The 22,143-nt window shown below is 45.0% G+C and overlaps 1 protein-coding gene across 3 annotated transcripts in view; it reads left to right on the forward strand.

The window, feature by feature from the left end:
- The first annotated feature begins 468 nt into the window (after positions 1-468).
- IFNAR2 (interferon alpha and beta receptor subunit 2) overlaps positions 469-22,143 on the forward strand; it is a 34,543-nt gene continuing 12,868 nt past the window's right edge. For 2 of the 3 annotated variants that reach the window (XM_086322401.1, XM_086322417.1), the window contains exons 1-6: positions 469-694; positions 11,415-11,506; positions 14,927-14,968; positions 16,576-16,699; positions 18,425-18,597; positions 20,697-20,851. In XM_086322401.1, coding sequence (XP_086178527.1) covers positions 11,452-11,506; positions 14,927-14,968; positions 16,576-16,699; positions 18,425-18,597; positions 20,697-20,851 — 549 coding nt within the window. In that variant the 5' untranslated portion in view covers positions 469-694; positions 11,415-11,451. The remainder of the gene's footprint in view (positions 695-11,414; positions 11,507-14,926; positions 14,969-16,575; positions 16,700-18,424; positions 18,598-20,696; positions 20,852-22,143) is intronic. The other variant, XM_086322408.1, reaches the window with a different exon arrangement.

Consider the following 22,143-nt stretch of genomic DNA (forward strand, 5'->3'; position numbering starts at 1 on the left):
TTTCCATGTGTAGAGTCTTCTCTTGTGTTGTTGGAAGAGGGTGTTTGCTATGACCTGTGTGTTCTCTCGGAAAAACTCTAGCCTTTGCCCTGCTATTAACTTCATTAGCCTTGCACTGCAAGGCCAAAAATGCCTTTTACTCCAGGTATCTCTTGACTTCCTACTTTTGCATTCCAGTCCCCTGTGATGAAAAGGACATCTTTTGGGGGTGTTAGCTCTAGAAGGTCTCGCAGGTCTTCATAGGACCGTTCAACTTCAGCTTTTCAGCATTTACTGGTCGGGGCATAGACTTGGATTACTGTGATGTGGAACGGTTTGCCTTGGAAAGGAACAGACATCATTCTGGCCCCAGGGTGTACACGCGGGTAAAGTATAAGCCCCGGTGGCTCCGCCCGCGCGGTATCCGAAAGCAGCCGGGCGCGCGCACCAGCGCCGGAGACTTGCTCCACCTCTCTGGGCGGAGACCCCGAGATCCATCCGGGGCGCCCCGGGTGCGGAGGCTGCGGGCCACCCCTACTCCCCTTCTGCTACCCTTTGCCCGGCGCCGGCGGTCCCTGCGGAAGGGGCCAACAGCAGCCCGCATCGGGGTCACGAGCGCCGAGCCGGGGTGCGGAGGGGCGGCGGCGGAGTCCGGCTGAAGCGGGTGGGCCCGAGGCTGGCACCCGGAGGGCAGCGGCGAGGCCACACTGCCAAGGTAACGCGGGCCGGCGTGGGCGGCGGGGATCACGGTGCGGGGGAGGCTGGGGAGGGCACCGGGCGACACCGTCTCTGCGCCGCCGTTTCCCGGAATCCCTCTCCTGGAGCCTATCTGCCCGGGACTCCTCCTACCGCCTGCGCCCCGGATCGCAGGGTTTTTCCGCGCGCGACACCGCACCCCTGCCCGGGGGCGTCCCCTCTCCAAGCTCCCCGCAGCCCTGGAGGGTTCCTGGGGAGCATCCACTGACTGTCCCCTGCGGCCGCGCTGCCCTCGGCCCTGTCCGGGCGTCCTCCGTTCATCGCCCCCCACGCAGCCCCCAGGGACCCGCACCTGACCCCCCACAAGGGCCCTGGCCGCTTAGAGGTGAGAGTCAAATTCCTTAGGGTCCACAGCGCCCTGCAAAACTGGGTTAACGGCTCGGGTCTCCGGTTCGGGGTCTTCCGTCCGCCCTCCAGCAGAACACAAGGTTAGGCATAGTTTGTCCCCGCGCCGGAGAGGAGTACGGAGGGACCCCCGAAGCTGAATGGTCCTACGGCCTTACAAACCCATCGCTTGGAAGCTGGAGTGGGGACAGGGCGATGGACAGCGTCGCGGAGACAGGAGTGGACCCGCGTCCGGGGTCGGGAGGGAGTGAGGAACCGGGTGCGAGTCGACGCTTCACGTTTCGACTCTGACCGATGGAACCAGTTAAACCCAGTTAGGAGTTGGATCCTTCAACCCACTTAACGTAGCGAACGATGGCTGTGAGGAACTCTAGCTATCCTGTCTCTCTTTGTGTCTCTTTCTCTTTCTCTTTTAATATTTGTTTGATCTCCTTGCATTTGTTTGGCAAAAAAAAAGTCTTAGAAACTGAGTGGAACGAGGTAGGAGTTGCGGAGGCAGGTGCTGCCAGAGTCCTGGAGTCCCAGCCCCGCCTACCCGCTCCTGGTCTCAGGCAAACTGACCCCGAGACCAACTGGGCTGCCACCTGCCCCGCATCTTGGCCAGGTTTCAAAGTACCCGCCTCCTGCTGTCCTGACTGGGAGAGGACAGGGGTGAAAGCAAAACCGCAGCAAAATTTGCTCTAAAGAAAACATCCATCAGTGTGCCCTTAGTTGGTAAGATTTGACCTCTTTGTGGCAGAAAGTGAACTTCAGAGTTCTCTAGTCCATGAGTTGGATCATCAAAAATCTGTGTGACTCTTTTATCCTTACCTGTATTTCTTCTAATGTTTCTCATGTATTTATTTCAAACTTAAAGACAATCTGCCTGAGATTTGGTTCCGGAAATGTGACACCTGGTAATTTACCTTAAAAAAAAAAAAAAAAAAAATAGAGGAAGAATCATTGCCTGGAGGTACTGTCTTGAAAGTGAAACTTTTATTAAAATGTATTTTCCATCCTCCTCCACTTGCATACACAGAGCATGTTGGACTTCCTGTGACATTTACAAATCTTTAAACTGTTGTAGTCTGAAGCATGTGTATTCTTTGATGGCCAATCATATTTTACCAAAAGTAAGACACAATGATGGATATAAGGTGTACTTTAAAAACTTTTATGTCACTGGGTAGGAAAAACCACTGTCAATTATGGTATGTGATGCCACCATACAGAGCACCCTGATCTCACAGATGTTCAGATGTCAGAAGGAAGTGTGTGTTTTATAATTTGTGAGATAGGCTCTCTTGGCAGAGCTTGATGACACTTTTCCCTGAGAACTTTTCATTGCTTCAAAGAATGAAACTGGTGGTGTGCAGTTCAGGAAGAATAAATGAAAACAGTTTGCTGGGAGAGCAGTTGGCCAAAGTAAGGGTGGTAAGAAGTGGAATAAGGAGAATATGAAAGAGGGAAAGAGAGAGGGAGAGAGAGACATGGATGGATGTTGGGTAGGGAGTAGTTCAGAACCATTGAGAATCTTTTCAAGAACCAGCAGGAAAATGAATTCATTCAGTATCCCCATGAGCCAGGGTTTAACAAACTGGTACATGGGAGAGTTATTCTTAAACCTTGTTTTTCTGAAACACTGTTGTTTTAATTCTGAGGTTTTTTTAAATATATTTAAAATTTGAGTGTATCCGACCACCAGAAAAAAAAATGGTAGGGAATCCACAAAAATCCTAAAAGTGTTCCCTAATAAATAAGAAAGAACGAAACCATGAGTTTTAGCATGACTTCAGATCAGATCAGATCAGTTGCTCAGTCGTGTCCGACTCTGCGACCCCATGAATCGTAGCACGCCAGGCCTCCCTGTCCATCACCAACTCCCGGAGTTCACCCAGACTCACGTCCATCGAGTCAGTGATGCCATCCAGCCATCTCATCTTCCGTCGTCCCCTTCTTGCCCCAAATCCCTCGCAGCATCAGAGTCTTTTCCAATGAGTCAACTCTTTACATGAGGTGGCCAAAGTACTGGAGTTTCAGCTTTAGCATCATTCCTTCCAAAGAAATCCCAGGGCTGATCTCCTTCAGAATGGACTGGTTGGATCTCCTTGCAGTCCAAGGGACTCTCAAGAGTCTTCCCCAACACCACAGTTCAAAAGCATCGATTCTTTGGCGCTCAGCTTTCTTCACAGTCCAACTCTCACATCTATACATGCTGTTTCCTTTTCGGACAAAGGAGCAGCAGGCGCTTTCTGCTCAGGGGTGGGAGGGAAATATACTTGGGGTGGGGGGGGCGCTGTACAGGACAGGAGAAGCCAGCACCAGAGTCAGGGGACCCCACAAAGGCCCCATGGTTGACCCACCCCTCCTCGACCATGCCTGCAGGACAGTGAACCGGGTGTTCCAGGAGGAAGCAGAGCCCAGACTACACTTCCTTGATAGGCGCGCCCACATCCCAGCACCTATGCCTTGGGCTAGAGAAGCTGCCCAGGCTTCACAGAACAAACTGGAATCAGGCACAGTTTTTAAAAGGAGGTCAGGATTTCACTCCACTGTATCACAATTGCAGGAGACAAAGGAATCAAAGTATGAATGAGGTAAGCAGAAATGGTGTGAAAAAAAAGAAAGGAAAGAATATGATAATTTGCAGGATTAGTCACTCAGTTGTGTTCGACTGTTTGTGACTCCATGCACTCTAGCCCACTAGGCTCCTCTGTCCATGGAATTTTCCAGGCAAGAATACTGGAGTGGGTAGCCATTCCCTTCTCCGGGGGATCTTCCTGACCCAGGGATCAAACCCCGGTCTCACGCACTGCAGGCAGACTCTTTACCACCTGAGCCACCAATGATAGCTTGCAGGAATCTTACTGAAAAGAAAATATTACTCTTGGGACAGAAGGCCATTCTTTACAATAGCTTGTTGTTGTTGTTGTTGTTTAGTTGTTTAGTTGTGTCTGACTCTTCTGCAACCCCACGGACTAAAGCCTGCCAGGCTCCTCTGTCCATGGGATTCTCCAGGCAAGAATACTGGAGTGGGTTGCCATGTCCTACTCCAGGGGAATCTTCCCAACACAGGGGTCAAACCCAGGTCTCCTGCTTTGCAGACAAATTCTTTACCATCTGAACCACCACAATAGCTTTAGATCCTTCAAAAATTGATTTAAAAATATGAATTCAATAAAAGAAACTCAAAGATAAGAAAAATTTTAATTGAGATGAAAAGAAGATTGCAGACTTACAGGAATACACTGAAGATCATTGAAACATATTACAGAAGAAAAAAGAGGAAAAAATAGAATAGATCCTGCTGAAAGTAAAAATATTTTAACAGAGGAAAGGCTCTTAATTCCAAAAATTCAGAGACAAACGTGAAGTCATTTATTAAGAATCCGATGTGGAAGACAGATAAAGCACAGTCAGGCATTAGGACACTTGAGTTTCCTGACATAGTGAAACCAACAAATGGGACTGAAAATGCAAACAAAAATGAGATAAATTTTATTGAAATGAAGAAAAAATGGTCTTTAGGCCAAAAGAGCATGACATTTTCCAGGAAATTTTCATATAGGAATGCTTAGTATCTTCAGTAGTTTAAATGCAAAGGAAAAGAATTATTATTATTTAGGAATTGAAAAAAGAGTAAATAAAGGAGAGAAAAATCACATCAAGTTGCTCTCAGATGTCTCCAGGGCTGTGCTAGATGCCGGAGGACAATGGTTCCAAGGGAAAAGTTCTAGGGAAAGAAACTTTTTCCCAAGAGGGTGTGTCATCTAGCTAGAAGATGTCATTCAGATTGAAAGTCAACAGAAAGGGGCTTCTTCAAAAGAACAAAGGAAATTCAGCACCCATGAGCCCTTATGGAAAAAACAAACTGCTGGAGAATAAAATCCAGCAAATAGTAAATAAAGAGAGAAGTCAAAGTAAAGAACTCAGGCACCAAGAACTCATGATATAAAGGACTGTTGGCCACAATAGAGAGTCCAAGTGCCATAATGAAGACCCAGCACAGCCAAAAAAAAAAAAGGGATTTATGTAAATGTGGAATTAATATAAAACATCTTTGGAAATTGTGGAATAAAATGTGATTATTACGCAACTCTAGGTACACACACAAAAAGAAAAAGTGATCAGGTAGGGGCAGAAGAGGAAGATGGAAGGAAATATGAGAGTGGGCCCTATAGTTCTCATCTTTGAAGGCGTGGATCAGTAAACAGAGATGTGAATATTGTATTCCAACTTCCAATGCCTTTGTAATTTTTTTAACTTTGGAGGGATATTTTAGGGAGTTATTCTTTCTTATGAAAATAATTGAAATGTCAACAATTGTTCTGCCTTTGCTTCAGTTTTTTTCCAAGTAAAATTAAATTTAGACAAAAATACCCTGTGTGTGTGTGTATGTGTGTGTGTGCTGCGTGTGTGCTGCGTGTGTACATAGAAAGATCTCTGGGATTATGTTGTTCATTAATGTAAATGATGGAACTATCTGGATACTGAGATTTTACTTTTATGCCTTATTTTTATTATTTTTTTTAAATGAGTGAGTTGAACTATTCTTACCAAAACAAGAAGTAAACCAGAAACAAATATGCCAAGACATTAACAATGGTTGATGCCCGGTAGTAAAAATAAAAATGCTTGTTACTTTCTTCTTTGTGCTTTTTTGTATTTTTTTTTAATTTCAGGGGGAGGGGGGATATATGTCATTTTATTTGTAGAGTTTTTCTGAATCCATTCATTCACTGACCAGCGAAGATGTGCCAGGTGTCAGGCAGTGCCGGACAGAAGAAACAACACAGTTCTGCTCTCTACCCGGAGAATAGCAGGCAGCAAGTTCTGTGAGGGTTGTCTGTCTGTCTGTCTGTCTTTGTTAGGAGGAGTTGAAACTCAAAGAGTCACTTTGCCACAGTAGCATCTGTTTGAGCTGGGCCTTGAAAATTAGTAGTGTTTGTCTGGGGATCAGTGACAAGGACGGTTGGGGGCGGGAGGAAGGGAGAGGGGTCGTGGTGATAGGAGGTTCAGAGCAGGTGTGATTTGTGGCTCAGAGTTCAGAGCGAGACACTTGTGTGGCCACTTGAACAGTGGTGTTGGAGAAGACTCTTGAGAATCCCTTGGACTGCAAAGAGATCCAACCAGTCCATCCTAAAGGAGATCAGTCCTGGGTGTTCTTTGGAAGGAATGATGCTAAAGCTGAAACTCCAGTATTTGGCCACCTCATGTGAAGAGTTGACTCATTGGAAAAGACTCTGATGCTGGGAGGGATTCGGGGCAAGAAGGGGACGACGGAGGATGAGATGGCTGGATGGCATCACTGACTCGATGGACGTGAGTCTGGGTGAACTCCGGGAGTTGGTGATGGAGAGGGAGGCCTGGCGTGCTGCAGTCCATGGGGTCACAAAGAGTCGGACACGACTGAGTGACTAAACTGAAACTAGATCTAAATGCAAATATAAAAGCATTTAAGCCTGATGGTGAATCACCAAATAATAATACAGAGTTGGCATTTCCTAGCACATCTTGGGAGAATTCCTAGAAGTAGGTGGAAGCAGTAAACTCAGGCCCAGACTCAGAAGGGGAGCAAAGAGGAAGAGAGGGTTCCCATGGGCACACAGCCAGGGCCAGTGCCACTGCCCACAGCTGCCGGGGACCCTTCTGCCCTGGCAGCCCTGGGCACACATGCACTTGAACTTGAAGGCTGCCCACAACCCTCAACTGCTAGCCACCAGCCTGAGATGGACTCTGGACAAGGCAAACCCTGAGTCTCCCCTTTCCAAGGATCTGCCATCCCAACCCATAGCATGCTGGCAGACAGTGAAGAGTCTTTAAACCTCTGCTCCTGGCCCTGCTATGTACCCCGATCAAGACTGACCTTGACATTTAGCTCCCGCCAGACCAGGTAGCCACCCACTAGGCAAGGCGGGCCAGGGATAGCTTCCACTCTGCCTGGCCCAGCCTCCCTGCACACACGCCAGGAGGGCATCAATGCACCATGATTCAAGATGGCCACAGGAGAGCAATAAACCAAGGGTGGGACCCTTCTTGTGTGCAGGGCCCCTAGGGTGGCTGAAGCCGGCTCTGGCTGCAGAGATAAGAGTAACCAGAGCTTTAGGAAGGCTGAGCTGCTTGGAGTCAGAAAGTTTTAAAGAGCTTCATGAACAGTTCCAGGCGGGATGCCAAGATGGGAAATTAGATTTTCCAAGGAAGCAAGAATCTGCTATCAGATATCTAATTGGCAGTGGAGTATGAGTCACCAGGAACAAAGAAAGGGAGGCAACGTCCTGTGGCCCAGAGCAAGAGAGAGGGATTCTAGTTGTGTGGTTGTGTGTGTGTACTTTCAACTGCTGAGGAGAGGGAAGCTTCTGCAGAGGCAGAACAAGGGCAGAAATGTGCCACCATCAGAACAAAACAGAGAGACCAGAGGCCACAGGACAAGTGGTCAGGTAGAAGCGAGTCACCCCCAAGGTGGTATTCCACGGTCTTGGTGCTCCCAGCATCTAGAGAACATCCACAACCAGGCAAGCCCTCTGCTGAGGAGTGATGATGGCAGATAACATCGCATGTCATAAAGACATCTCTGTGGTTGTTCTAATGATGGTACACTTCCCAGATGGCTCAGTGGTAAAGAATCTGCCCGCCAATGTAGGAGATGCAGGGGTTGTGGGTTCCATCCCTGGGTGGGGAAGATCCCCTCGAGGAGGAAATGGCAACCCACTCCAGTATTCTTGCCTGGAGAATCCCTTGGACAGAGGAGCCTGGTGGGCTACAGTTCAGGAGGTCGTGAAGAGTCAGACACTACCAAGCATGCACATGTCACGGGAAAAGTTGTGGTGCCTGGATAGCTCATGGGTGGCAGGTGGCAATTTTGACTTGGAGTCTTTGGGCTTGATAGCGTGATAGTCGAGGGGACTTTTTAATGTATTCTTAGCTTGAATTCATGTCTGCTACTCGGGGGTCATTTTTCACTTTGACTTGGGGCTTGGTGCTACCCCAGTGTTTGCGGGGACAGGAGAACACCCAGTAGTCTGGATGGAGACAGAGATCTGGGGGAGAGAAGGAATGAGACCGACTGGGGGCTCCGTAAACTGTTTCAAGACTTCCTTTCTCACCTTGGAGTGAAGAAGACTAACTTACTCAAAATGCAGATGCTAAGAAAGAAAATACCTTTAAGTCTAAAAGCTCAGAAGTTTCCGTTAAAAAAGAAAAAAAAAAGCCGTACAGGCAAATCAAAGGACAAGTGACAATGGCGGAGAAAAATAAAAAAAGATGTGACTCATATCACAGAGGGCCAGTTTGCCTCGTACTTAAAAAGTTCCTTCAAAGTGATGTGAAGAAAGAAGTCTTAAAAAGAGGGGATATATGTATACGTATAACTGATTCACTTTACTGTACAACAGAAACTAACACAGCATTGTAAAGCATTTATATTCCAAAACAAAAATTTAAGAATCAATGCAAAAAAAAAAAAGCAACGACTCAAAGACAGACAGTTAACTCAAAAGGAAACACCTCTGCCATATATGCTCGGTCTTACTTAGAATAAGAGAAGTACAGAATTAATATAAGTCTGAAGACAACTTGGCATTTGATTTTGAATTTGAATTTTGAATTTGAATTTTGGCATGAATTTGATTTTCAGAAATCCAAGAGCTTGATAGTTATTATCATAATCATTATTTATCATTATCATTCCCTACAAGCTCTTTCTTTGTGGGGAAGCAGAAATTCTCACACACTGCAAGAGGTTGTGCAAACCACTACAGCCGTAAGGGCGAGAGTGTGGCCATCTCTATCAAAGCTGCAAATGCAAGGATGTCCCTGGTGGACCAGTGGTTAAGACTCCGTGCTTTCATTTCAGAGAGGCTTTCATTGCAGAGGGCCAGGGTTCTATCCCTGGTCGGGGACTAAGATCTCACAAGCCTCACATTTAGTGAAGCCAAAAAAAAAAAACAAAGACGTGCATGGTCACTTTGTGCCTGGTCTCTTCTGTCTGCCCCTGCAAACCAAGCCTCCACCTTCCCCACCTTTTACTGTGCCTTGGGATCCCATCTTGTATAGGTACAGCCACCAGCTGCCTTGTCCTATGGCTTCGATTGGAGTCAACCAATGGGGAGCCCCAAGGGAGGAGAGGGAAGACAGTGAGGAATATCTGTGCTCCTCACGCTGGACTCTCTCCTTTCTAATTCCAGGCTTGGGACGTTCCCTCTGTACCTCAAGCCCACGATGATAACAGCCCTCACTGCTGTTACTTTCAGATGCTATGCTCATCCCTATGGTTGGCCTGTAGCCTGCTCACACATTTGTATTAAATAGTCCCTTGATGAAAATCTTCCTTAACTTAGCCAGAGTTGAATGTGTTCTTACCTGCCGGGACCCTGACTGAACCCCCTTTGGCCTAGCAGTACTATTTCTGGGAAGCTTTCTCACACTTAGACTTGACATGCTCAGAATGAGGCATTTTCAAGAGAATCCATTGCAGAAACAGTTGGAAGTCACTCAAATGTTCTTTGTGGTGACTAGTCATATAAATCACAGTACGTCCACAGAGTAGACTATATGTAACTACATTAAAAAAAAAAAAAAAAAAAGAAAGAAATTCTCTTTGGTGCAGATACAGAAAGAGCTCCCAAATTTATTTTTAAGTGGAAAAAAGCAGGAATTAGACAGGCAGTGTATATGCTACGTGTGTACTAAGTCGCTTGAATTGTGTCCCACTCTGACCCCATGGACTGTAGCCCACCAGGCTCCTCTGTCCATGGGGATTTCCAGGCAAGAGTACTGGAGTGGGTTGCCATGCCCTCCTCGACCCTTGGGTCAAGAAGATCTCTCTTCTGTCTCCTACACTGGCAAGCAGGTTCTCTACCACTAGCGTCACCTGCTATCTCCGATTTAGAAAAATAGGGTTGGGGAGAATAAGAATACATTTTTGTATTTGCTTATGCATGAAGGTGAACATGAACTTGGGCAAACTCCGGGAGACAGTGAGGGGCAGGGAGGCCTGGCGTGCTGCCATCCATAGGGTCTCAAAGAGTTGGACATGACCAGGCGACTGAACAACAACATGTATGAAGATATTCTGAAGGACTAACCAAAAAATAAAAATAAAAATAGTTTTCCGAAGGGAGCGAGACACTTCAAAATTTGCTTTTTCGTATATTTAAATTTTTGGAACCAAATGGCTATTGGTCCCACAAGCTGAGATAAAGCTCCTTGTGTAAATGGGGTGAATGATCCAGCTCCCAGAAGGGCAGAGAGGAAACCTGGAATCAGGAATTTCCTGCTGGGGACTTCCCTGGTGGCCCAGTGGTTAAGAATCCACCTTGCAATTCAGGGGATGCAGTTTTAATCCCTGATCAGGGAGCTAAGATCCCACCCACATGCCACAGGGCAATGAAGCCCACAGACCTCAACTACTGAGTCCAAGGGACACAACTAAAGAGTCCGTATGCTGCAACGAGATAAATCCCACGCACCACAAGTAAGACCCAGGTCACTTCAGTTCAGTTGCTCATATGTGTTCTTCCCATCGGGTGGCCAAAGTATTGGAGCTTCAGCTTCAGCATCAGTCCTTCCAATGAACGTTCAGGACTTATTTCCTTTAGGATGGACTAGTTGGATCTCCTTGCCATCCAAGGGACTCTCAACAGTCTTCTCCAACACCACAGTTCAAAAGCATCAATTCTTTGGTGCTCAGCTTTCTTCATGGTCCAACTCTTATATCCATACACGATTAATGGGAAAACCAAAGCTTTGACTAGACAGACCTTTGTCAGCAAAGTAATACCTCTGGTTTTTAATATGCTGTGTAGGTTAGTCATAGCTTTTCTTCCAAGAAGCAAGCATCTTTTAATTTCATGGCTGCAGTCACCATCTGCAGTGATTTTGGAGCCCCAAAAAAATAAAGTCTGTCACTGATTCCATTTTTTCCCCATCTATTTGCCATGAAATGATGGGACCAGATGCCATGATCTTAGTTTTCTGAACGTTGAGTTTTAAGCCAACTTTTTCACTCTCCTCTTTCACCTTCACCAAGAGGCTCTTTAGTTCTTCTTCGCTTTCTGCCATGAGGGTGGTGTCATCTGCATATCTGATATTGATATCTCTCCCGGCAATCTTGATTCCAGCTTGTGATTCTTCCAGCCCAGCATTTCTTGTGATGTACTCTGCATATAAGTTAAATAAGCAGGGTGACAATATACAGCCTTGAAGTACTGCTTTCCCAATTTGGAACCAGTCTGTTGTTCCATGTCCAGTTCTAACTGTTGCTTCTTGACCTGCATATAGATTGTCTTTGTCTGTTGTCTTTGCAGTTTAATTAGGTACTTCAGAATTCTGATCACCTAATATTGATTTCTTTTCAGATGTGAAAGGAAAGGAAGGACACATAAAACAACAAAAATGCTTTTGAGCCAGAATGTGTCAGCGATTGGACCACTGAATTTGTATCCCATGGGTGAGTGTCACTTTTTCTCACAGCTCCATCTACAGGGACCCTGTTAGGAAGTAGCCAGTTGATTTCCTGGTCCTGAGGACACAGTATAAGCTGCCCAATGTCAAGAGCCAAGTGGAACTTAGATAGGAATTCTGTGTTGATGGTTTGATATACAATGGGTTTCTGTTCTACTGGTGTTTTAGGAAAACAACTAAATAATCATAGGCTTGAGGCTCAATAATGAAGGGAGCTAGCTTCATTGTAATTTGAAGAGGAATTCCCCTTAATACTCTCATTCTAATCCAGGGTGGAGTTTATCACTCCATTCCTATATTTGGAAAGAGGCCAGACCCCTAGGACTTCCCTGGCAGCTCAGTGGTTAAGAATCTACCTGCCAATGCAGGAGACCTGGGTTCAATCCCTGGGTTGGGCAAACTGTAGGACAATATCTATGTATCCTAAGTGTAAAGAACGATTTCTTAAAGCTTATAAAGCACACATCATGACCAAAAAAGGTGTTCTATGAAAATTAAATGTTTTTCTATTCAACAAAGGGTAATAATGAAATAACAGATCAGGAGAATATATTTCAGTTCAGTTTAGTCAGTTCAGTTGCTCAATCATGTCCGACTCTTTGTGACCCCATGAACTGCAACACACCAGGCCTCCTTGTCCATCACCAACTCCCAGAGTTCACCCAAACCCATGTCCATTGAGTCAGTGATGCCATCCAACCATCTCATCCTCTGTCATCCACTTCTCCTCCTGCCCCCAATCCCTCCCAGCATCAGAGTCTTTTCAAATGAGTCATTCTTCACATGAGGTGGCCAAAGTATCTGATCTCCTTTAGAATGGACTGTTTGGATCTCCTCACAGTCCAAGGGACTCTCAAGAGTCTTCTCCAATACCATAGTTCAAAAGCATCAATTCTTTGGCGCTCAGCTTTCTTCACAGTCCAACTCTCACATCCATACATGACCACAGGAAAAACCATAGCCTTGACTAGACGGACCTTTGTTGGCAAAGTAATGTCTTTGCTTTTGAATATGTTATCTAGGTTGGTCATAACTTTCCTTCCAAGGAGTAAGCAAGCATCTTTTAATTTCATGGCTGCAATCACCATCTGCAGTGATTTTGGAGCCCAGAAAAATAAAGTCTGACACTGTTTCCACTGTTTCCCCATCTATTTCCCATGAAGTGATGGGACCAGATGCCATGATCTTAGTTTTCTGAATGTTGAGCTTTAAGCCAACTTTTTCACTCTCCTCTTTCACCTTCACCAAGAGGCTCTTTAGTTCTTCTTCACTTTCTGCCATAAGTGTGGTGTCATCTGCATATCTGAGGTTATTGATATTTCTCCTGGCAATCTTGATTCCAGCCTGTGCTGAATGGGAAAGACTAGAGATGTCTTTAAGAAAATTAGAGATACCAAGGAACATTTCATGCAAAGATGGGCTCGATAAAGGACAGAAATTGGTAGGGACCTAACAGAAGCGGACGATATTAAGAAGAGGTGGCAAGAATACACAGAAGAACTGTACAAAAAAAAATCTTCATGACCCAGATAATCACGATGGTGTGATCACTTACCTAGAGCCAGACATCCTGGAATGTGAAGTCAAGTGGGCCTTAGAAAGCATCACTACGAACAAAGCTAGTGGAGGTGATGGAATTCCAGTTGAGCTATTTCAAATCCTGAAAGATGACGCTGTGAAAGTGCTGCACTCAATATGCAAGCAAATTTGGAAAACTCAGCAGTGGCCACAGGACTGGAAAAGGTCAGTTTTCATTCCAATCCCAAAGAAAGGCAATGCCAAAGAATGCTCAAACTACTGCACAATTGCACTCATCTCACACGCTAGTAAAGTAATGCTCAAAATTCTCCAAGCCAGGCTTCAGCAATATGTGAACCATGATGTGCAACCTGGATTTAGGAAAGGCAGAGGAACCAGAGATCAAATCGCCAATATCCGCTGGATCTTGAAAAAGCAAGAGATTTCCAGATAAACATCTATTTCTGCTTTATTGACTATGCCAAAGCCTTTGACTGTGTGGATCACAATAAACTGTGGAAAATTCTGAAAGACATGGGAATACCAAACCACCTGACCTGCCTCTTGAGAAACCTGTATGCAGGTCAGGAAGCAACAGTTAGAACTGAACATGGAACCACAGACTGGTTCCAAATAGGAAAAGGAGTATGCCAAGGCTGTATATTGTCACTCTACTTATTTAACTTTTATGCAGAGTACATCATGGGAAATGTTGGGCTGGAAGAAGCACAGGCTGGAACCAAGATTGCCAGGAGAAATATCAATAACCTCAGATATCTCAAACCCCTCCAAAAAATTCCACCTGGAATAGATCCCCTGGAGAAGGATACAGCAACCCACTCCAGTATTCTTGCCTGGAAGATCCCATGGACAGAGGAGCCTGGCAGGCTACAGTCCATGGGGTCACAAAAAGTCAGACATGACTTAATAACTAAATAACAAAAAACTCCTATCTCCCTCCTCATCACAAAACCAAAATGTCACCCCTAAACTTTGGTTTCCACATTTCATTTATTATCATTTTTTTTCCATCGCCCTATTCATTTGTGCCTTCTCTTTACCTTTGTTTTGGTTCTATTTCAGTATCACTGTGTCATCCGTTCCATAGTTTACCAGTAAGGGATCCATGGTTGGGACACTTCTCCCCCAAGAAATGTCATGCATTGGGAAGGATGTGACAGTGAGCACAGTAGGGCCTCAGCTACTAAAATACGCCAACCCTGCCCTCCCACTTCTGAGTCGTGGTGACATCAGAAAACAAATGAGAATCCCCCTTCCCTTCACCGAGACCTTTCTCCCTCCACCAACCTTGGTAAATATCTTCGCCTCGGAAGTTTTAAAATTAGCAACATGCTTATTCACATTCTGAGAATTGTTCCAGATGGATGACTGCTTCTCAGGATGGTTCCCCAACCAGCCAACCCTCATTACTAGTATCAGTTCCCAAACAGCTTATTTTGGATCCACTGAGGACGAAACATCCTTGGAAGATGCACTGCTGATACCATCAACTCTTTAAGATCATTTTGTGTGCTCATTCAGTCGTATCCAACTCTGTGACCCCCATGGACTATAACCCGCCAGGCTCCTCTGTCCATGGAATTTTCTAGGCAAGAATACTGGAGTGGGGTGCCATTTCCTACTCCAGGAGGTCTTCCCAACCCAGGGATCAAACCTAAGTCTCCTATGTCTCTTGCATTGGCAGGTGGATTCTTTACCACCTGGGAAGCCCAGAACCATTTACTTGACCCTTTTTCTTTAGCACAAGAAAGTCTTAGTCCAATATTAATACACGTGTGTGGAAGAATGCCAGACTCAGAGCGACAGTCATAAATTGAGCCTGGAGAGAGTATTGTTTGCTTTTCTAACATGTTTTTCTTCTTTCCAGTGCACATCAGCCTCGTGTTTGGTATTTCGTATGTTGCGCCTGGTAAGAGATTTTCTTGACTTAACAAAATTTTGTCTAAGGGTGTGAGTGGGGGAGCAACCATTTAGAAGTCAAAAAATGTGGGAAATTGGATTTCTGAGTCCAAATCTGTTGCCATTTTGTTTGAATCTTTTTCCTCAAATACTTTCTCTGTAGAAGGAGAATTTAGCCAATTCTGATTTTCACATTTGTCTCATAAAACTATTACAGGAAATTAACACTAGAGTTAATTTTTAAACCCCTTAAAGGAATTGTTCTTGTGGTTGTTGTTTATTAGCTCAGTCGTTCGATTCTTTTGTGACCCCATGGACTGTAGCCCACCAGACTCTTCTGTGTATGGGATTCTCCAGGCAAGAATACTGGAGTGGGTTGCCACTTCTCCCCCAGGGATCTTCCCGACCCAGGGATTGAACCAGGGTTTCCTACGTTGGCAGGTGGGTTCTTTCCCATTGAGCCACCAGGGAAGCCCCTTAAAAATATATCCAGCTCTCAATATTCTCACTAATAGAAGAATGAGGAGACTGTGCCAAACAAAAAAATCTTCCAGAAATCATTTCTCTTTAATTTACAATTTTCCACCTGTTACCTGGTACCTGGTACCAGATAAGAGAAAATACATTTTTTTAAACTAAATTTCTTGTCTACATATAAACCTTCCCACAAAACTTCGCTATGGGTTAAATATGTATCCAGCCTTGTGATGAGCACTGGGGGATGAAGACTTAGCAACCAAGAGGTAAAGGTCCTAACCACAGGAAACTAAGATGCTCTTTTAAATTTTAACCATATAAGGCAGAGTTGACAAATGTAACTGTAAGGTTTCCTTTGCCACTGCCACATCCCAGCTGAGTTGCATAACTCAACTTCTCAATTTCACAGTCTGTGAAATGGGTCTGTGAGTCAAATCTACTCCAGCATAGGCATGGGGATGAAATGCCTGGAAAGATCCAATCTGGGCACACAGTCTTCACCTCCCCTGTGTGATGGGGAACAAGCACAGTGGGAAATTCATGGGAAGGAAAGCTTGCCATGGGCTGAGCTATGTAGGGGGGACCAGAGGAGGGGTTGAGGATTGACTTGAGAGCATGAGGTAGCCCGGGATAACATAGATCATTTTGATCCAAATTGCTGCTGCGAGCCTGTGATAATTGGGTGAGCCCAAATTCTGGTTTCCCTTGTAGCTCAGTGAGTAAAGAATCTGCCTGCAATGCAAGAGTCCCAGGTTCGATCCCTGGATTGGGAAGATCCCTTGGAGAAGGAAATGGCAACCCACTCCAAATGCCTGGAGAATCCCATGGACAGAGGAGCCTGGTGGGCTACAGTCCATGGGTTGCAAGAGTCGGATATGAATTAACCACTTAAAGCACTACCACCAAATTCTCTTTACACGGTGCTGAGTTCCTGTATATTACTTGTATTAGCTCATTTCTAGTGTTCAACAAAACCATTTCCTTTGGGTTTCCAAGATCCCAGCCCTCTTAGAGGGGCTTCTCTGCTAGAAATGTGGGAGTTCAGATCCCAAGGGACAGTTTGAACCATGGCCAAGATAACAACACTGAGTTCCAGATTTCAATCTTTTTTTTTTTTTTTTTAACTTCTGTTCCCTTTAGTTCTTTCAGATGAACATTGCACTTTAAAGATGAGATTCCGAAATTTCCAGTCAGTCTTATCATGGGAATTAAAAAACCATTCAATTGTACCAACTCACTATACATTATGGTACACAATCATGAGGTAGGTTTGACATTCTGTTTTTCTCTTGCTAATTTATATCATGTTCCTATTATGTGGAGAGTAGGGAAGAGGTGACCTTACTTGTCATAGAGCTTTTCTCTCTCTCTCCCCCTCACTCAGCCCCTCTCAGTCTCAGTGTTTTATTCAGAGCTTTAAAAGTCCAAGACAAAAGACTCCTCCATTTTTAATTGCACTGAATGCCTGAACACCCCAAAGTTATTTTTGACACACTTGTACTTAGAGAACCAATGCCAATTTCTACAGTCAAAGCCTCAGATGCAAAATAATTATCGTCATTATTCACAATCACTTCCCTAGTTCAGTAAGTCTGGGCATTGAAAGTGCTGCATCGTTCTGAGGACAGAAGTCCAAAGACCTGCTGACCATATTGATAGGTTATATTTACTCCTCTCTACTCAGGGAGGCACACGGGACATCAGAAACCCACCTGGTCCCGACGAGGACAGGCCCAGGTCCAAAGTCTGGCTCGGTCACTAACCAGCTATGGCCCTCGGCACAGAGCTCAGCCTCCTTGTGCCGATCCTCCTGCTCAGGGGTGGCTGCAGGGAGTCATGCCTAATGGACGGTGTCCTCTTCGGCTCTCTTATTCCCACATCCAACAATCACACTCCTAAGCCTTACTTTGGTCCAGTTGCCCCTCGGAGTGTCCTTAGTTGGCTGTTCATCTTATTGCTCTTACTGCTGCTATCTGACCTGCTGAAGGACCTCTGGTGGGTGTCTCTTAGTTGTTGGTGTTCAGTCGCTAGGTCATGTCTGACTCTGCCACCCCACGGATTGCCACATGCCAGGCTTTCCTGTCCTTCACTATCTTCTGGAGTTTGCTCGAGTCCTTTGAGTCCGGGATGCTATCTAACCATCTCATCCTCTGCCGCCCTCTTCTCCCTCAATCTTTGCCAGCATCAAGGTCTTTTCCAACGAGTTGGCTCCTCGCATCAGGTGACCTTAGTCCTTTCAATGAATATTCAGGGTTGGTTTCCTTTAGGATTGGGTTTCTCTTTGTTACCTGCTAACACTGTAAGTTTCTCCCTGCCTTAGGCAGTCACGTGTATCATCCACCTGCCTTTCTGAAGCTCAAGAGAGCAGATGTCTGTGTTGGTCCCATATAGGCTGACTTAGGACCAGACCGTGACATCCTCAATCTGAGAAAGAAGGAGTCTCAGGGAGGGGCAGTCATGATTGTCCTGTAGAATTAAAGAGATCTGGGGCCTCTTCCATGAACACCCAACATTTGCTAATTCATTCACCCAGCAAATATTTACTGAGCACCTACCACATGCCAGGGGTAACACTCGGAACCCAGATCCCTGTTTTCTTGGGGCAGACATTCCAAAAGTAGGTAGAGGTCTCAGTCAGCAAAGATATAACAAGCCAGGTGGGGGCAAGTGGTATGAAGAAAGATAAAGACAGGAAAGAGGGATCAAGAGAGAGAGGTAAGGTGTTCCACTTGAAATAAGGGGGTGAGAGCCGGTGACAACATGGAGATACTTCCCTTTGCTGTCCGCCTGAAACTGTCACAGCATTGTTAATCAGCTGTGCTCCCATACAAAATAAAATGTTTAAAATTTCAAAATTAAAGGAAAGAAAACCCACAAGGGACCTTTGAGAGCAGAGCCACAAAGGAACATGCAATCGGGGCTTCGGGTTAATGGACCCTCATCACATACAGGCTAACACTTTCTTTGACCATCTCTTTGCCTTTCAAAGTAAACGAGAAGATATGAAGGTCGTCAAGGACTGTATAAACGTCACAAGATCGTTTTGTGACCTCACAGACGTGTGGGTAAACACGACGGACATGTACATCCCCCAGGTGGTTGGATTCAGAGAGAACGCAAAGCTGGTCATTTGTATGGGCTCTTTCTTCCTGGCGCCAGACAGTGAGTTTGTCTTGTTTATTACCTTCATCATCATCGCTAAGCACATCGTTACTTGCTTTGCCATAAAGCAAGAAGTTCTGTAAAGGTGTTTTAGACGCAGGGCTGGTTTCACCTCCCAGCCCTGCTACCTCCTATCTCTGTCACCCTGGAGTGGTTACTTGGCTTCTCTGAGCCTCCATTTTCTTCTCCAAAAAAGTGGAATGATAACCTGTTCTTTGACAATAAGGGCTCTCTGTGCCTGTATAAAGCCGTCACTCAGGCAGGAGCAGCTGCTACGTGTTTTTGAAGCTATTATTCATTAAAGTATAGTTGATTTAGAATGCTGTGTTCACTTCTGATATACAGTAGCTGCTACTTTTTGCTTTGTTTCACAGCCTGACAGGAAGTGTGGAACAGGGTTCAGAAAGGCCTGTGTCTGAGCTGTCATAACTTTGGGGGTCTGTGTTTTCCTTAATACTGCAGCCCCTCCCCCAGATCAGATCCCAGTAGCGCTGGCATGTGTGAGCACCCAGGTGTGTGTGCACACGGGGCCCAGAGAGAGAAGCCTGGATGCCAGGAGTAGGCGTGCCCGCTCTTCCTTTCCCTACCGTGGGAGGCGGCTCCTTCTGGCCTTTGTGTTAACAGCTCCGGAGCAGCTGGCAGTGGCTGTCTGCCAGACTCCATCACATCTCTGGTATCCTGATCTTGCAGAGGGCTTTGCAGGCAGCTCAGTGGTAAAGCATCTGCCTGCCAAGCAGGAGACATGGGTTTGATCCCTGGCTTGGGAAGATCCCCTGGGGAAGGAAATGGCAGCCCACTCCCGTATTCTTGCCTGGAGAATCCCATGGGCAGAGGAGCCTGGTGGGCTACAGTCCATGGGGTTCCAAAGAGTCAGACGTGCCTGAGTGACTCAGCAGCAAAAGGAGCCATGTTAAAGGCTGTGTGGGTGTGCACGCACACTCATCTGTGCTTCCAAAGTGATGATAGCTGAATCCCATGGAGCAAACTTGGATACTTAGAGATTCTCGGAATTGTGGGACTGCGTGTTTGTGTACGTGTCCTCGTAGAAAAGAAAGAAAGCCCAACTTATAGAACATGGTACTCAGACTACTCAGACCATTGAAGAATGTATATTAACACAGTTATGAGATATCTTTTTTCAAGACTCAAATGGTAAATATAAAAAGTAAGTAAATACCCAGACTTAGAAGAAATGCAGAGAATATAGCTTGACACAGTCTTTCCGAAGGTATTTGGCAGTATGTGTTGAAAACCTTAACCTGGGCTTGCTCTAATCCCAAATTCCTCCAAGAATTTGTCCTAAAGAAATGATTACAGTCAAATGCAAAGACTGAGCTCTGTTAATACTCACTGATATGCAGATTCCATTCAGAAAAATTAGAGCCAATCTAACTGTTTAAAAGAGTGAATCAATCTTTTGAAGACTGAGAAAAAAACTTCACCCTTTTTGAGCCATATATGGTCTCTGTCACATAGCCTTAATTCATTCACAACCCTTTCAAAAATAAAAACCATTCTCAACTTTCAGGCTGTGCAAAATCTAACCCACAGGCCCTAGTTTGCCAGCTCATAGGCAAACATGCATTTAATATGTTTATGAAATAAGTGAAAATATACACCATGTAAAACAGTATGATTTAATTTTAGTTTCGGTACATGTGTACACTAGTTCGGTTTTATATGTGTGCGTGTATTTATCCACATACTGCATACACAAAAGAGGATTAACCGCATTCAAAGACAATTGCCTGTCCGTATTTTCTGATATTTCTGCAATGGCTATGTATTGTTATTATATTATTATTAGATGAGAAGTCATTTTTCACTCTTATGTTTCGAATACAACCTGAAAATTGTGAAATACTTTCACCCCAAAATCTGTCCTCCATCTCTTGTGGTAATAGTAAACAAATCACTTCACTTTTACTGTTCTCAGTTTTTCACCAAATAAAATATGCATATATATAACCCATGCCTCGAGGGCCACAGGAAATCAAAAAGAGAGCTGTAAAGAGGTATGGTTGTATCAGGACAATGGTTATCATTACGGTTATGCTATTTATTGATCAACCTTGGGGTTTATTTCATTTTCTAAACAGAGCCTTTGGACCCACCAGAGTTTGAGATTGTTGGTTTTACAAACCACATCAGTGTGAATGTGAAATTTCAATTCGACAGTCCCGGGATACTAAGTGAAGAATTACAGTTTTACTTAGCATTTATTGAAGAGCATGCAGGGAACAGTGTTAAGAGGGTAAGTGGTCAAAACAGTTCTGACTTGGCAATGAATACATTGCTAATTTGTCCAATGTGTCCATTGCTAATTTGTCGAATGTCCATTGCTAATTTGTCCACAGTGTGGATGATTTGGACAATCAAAACCGAAGGGTCTGGGCTTCATTGCTTTTGAGTTCAGGAAAGACGTCTCCAGGGTTTTCTATAAAGGGGAGTAGGGAGATGCTATGATAGCTGGAAGGGGAAGTGGGGTCTATGGAGGGACTTTTTAGATGGAAGAAATGACAGCAAGTCCCTATGCGGAGGGAATGTTCCAGGTGGTAAGGGGAGTGGGGGAGGGGAGTGATGTTCTGGAGATGAGTGGGCAGACTGTCATGACCTTGGGCAGGGGTTGACCTTGGCTCTGAGCAGGAACTACCCATCTGAGTCATAGTGGGGGAGGCGGAGTCCACGGCCACCAAGGGGGAAGGAGCTTCCAGTGAAACAGGAAGCAAGCGTTGCAGACTGCAGATCACATGATGACCACAAAGAACATCCCATGTGTGGGACCCAGAGTTCTGGTGCCCAGCTACGCTTTGGTGGTTTCCCTTCCAGGCCAGAGCACTCCCACCAGGGCACTTCTGCTCCGTCCCGCCATGCATGACCTTTAAGTTTATTGCGGGGTGGGGTGAGAAAAAAAAATTCCTCTTCCTTCCAAATAGAAACTTGCAGAAAAATATTATAGAATGCTGTATTTGAGCTGGTGGAAAGCTTCATTTATTAAACCTTTGGTAAGAATGTACTTTAAAGACTATAAACCATTCTACAAAAGTTATTTTTCATGAAAGAACCTCTTCAGATCATCTCTTTAATTCCAAAATGGAACAGAAGTAGCCAGGGAAGAAGAGGCAAGGTGTTTTTAGGGAAAGGACAGGGAAATTAGACCTCAGCTTCAGTTCTGCCACAGAACTGTGTGGCCTTGAGGAGGTTACTAAACCACTCTGAGCTACAGTTTCCTCATCTGGAGAACGGGAATAATGCCTACTTTTCAGACTCTTTTGATAATCAGATGAATTAATATATATGAAAGCAGTTTCTGAAGTGTAGATTCATATCATTAATGAAGTAGGATAATCTTATTTTCTGATTTTTGCAAGGTGATCTTGAGTAACATCACCTTACAAAAATGACATCCTGGAGACCTTTATTCCTCATTGGGTCTTTTTCTCCTCATTTGTCAAAGGAAGTTGCTAGACTAGATTTCATGGTTAAAGATGTGTGTGTTTATACATGTGCATGTAATTTTGAATAAATCATTTGCCTGAGTAACTT

The sequence above is a fragment of the Bos grunniens genome, chromosome 1, assembly GCF_055505025.1.
Source record: "Bos grunniens cultivar Pamir isolate PY7600 chromosome 1, Bosgru_T2T1.0, whole genome shotgun sequence".
Classification (NCBI taxonomy): domain Eukaryota; kingdom Metazoa; phylum Chordata; class Mammalia; order Artiodactyla; family Bovidae; genus Bos; species Bos grunniens.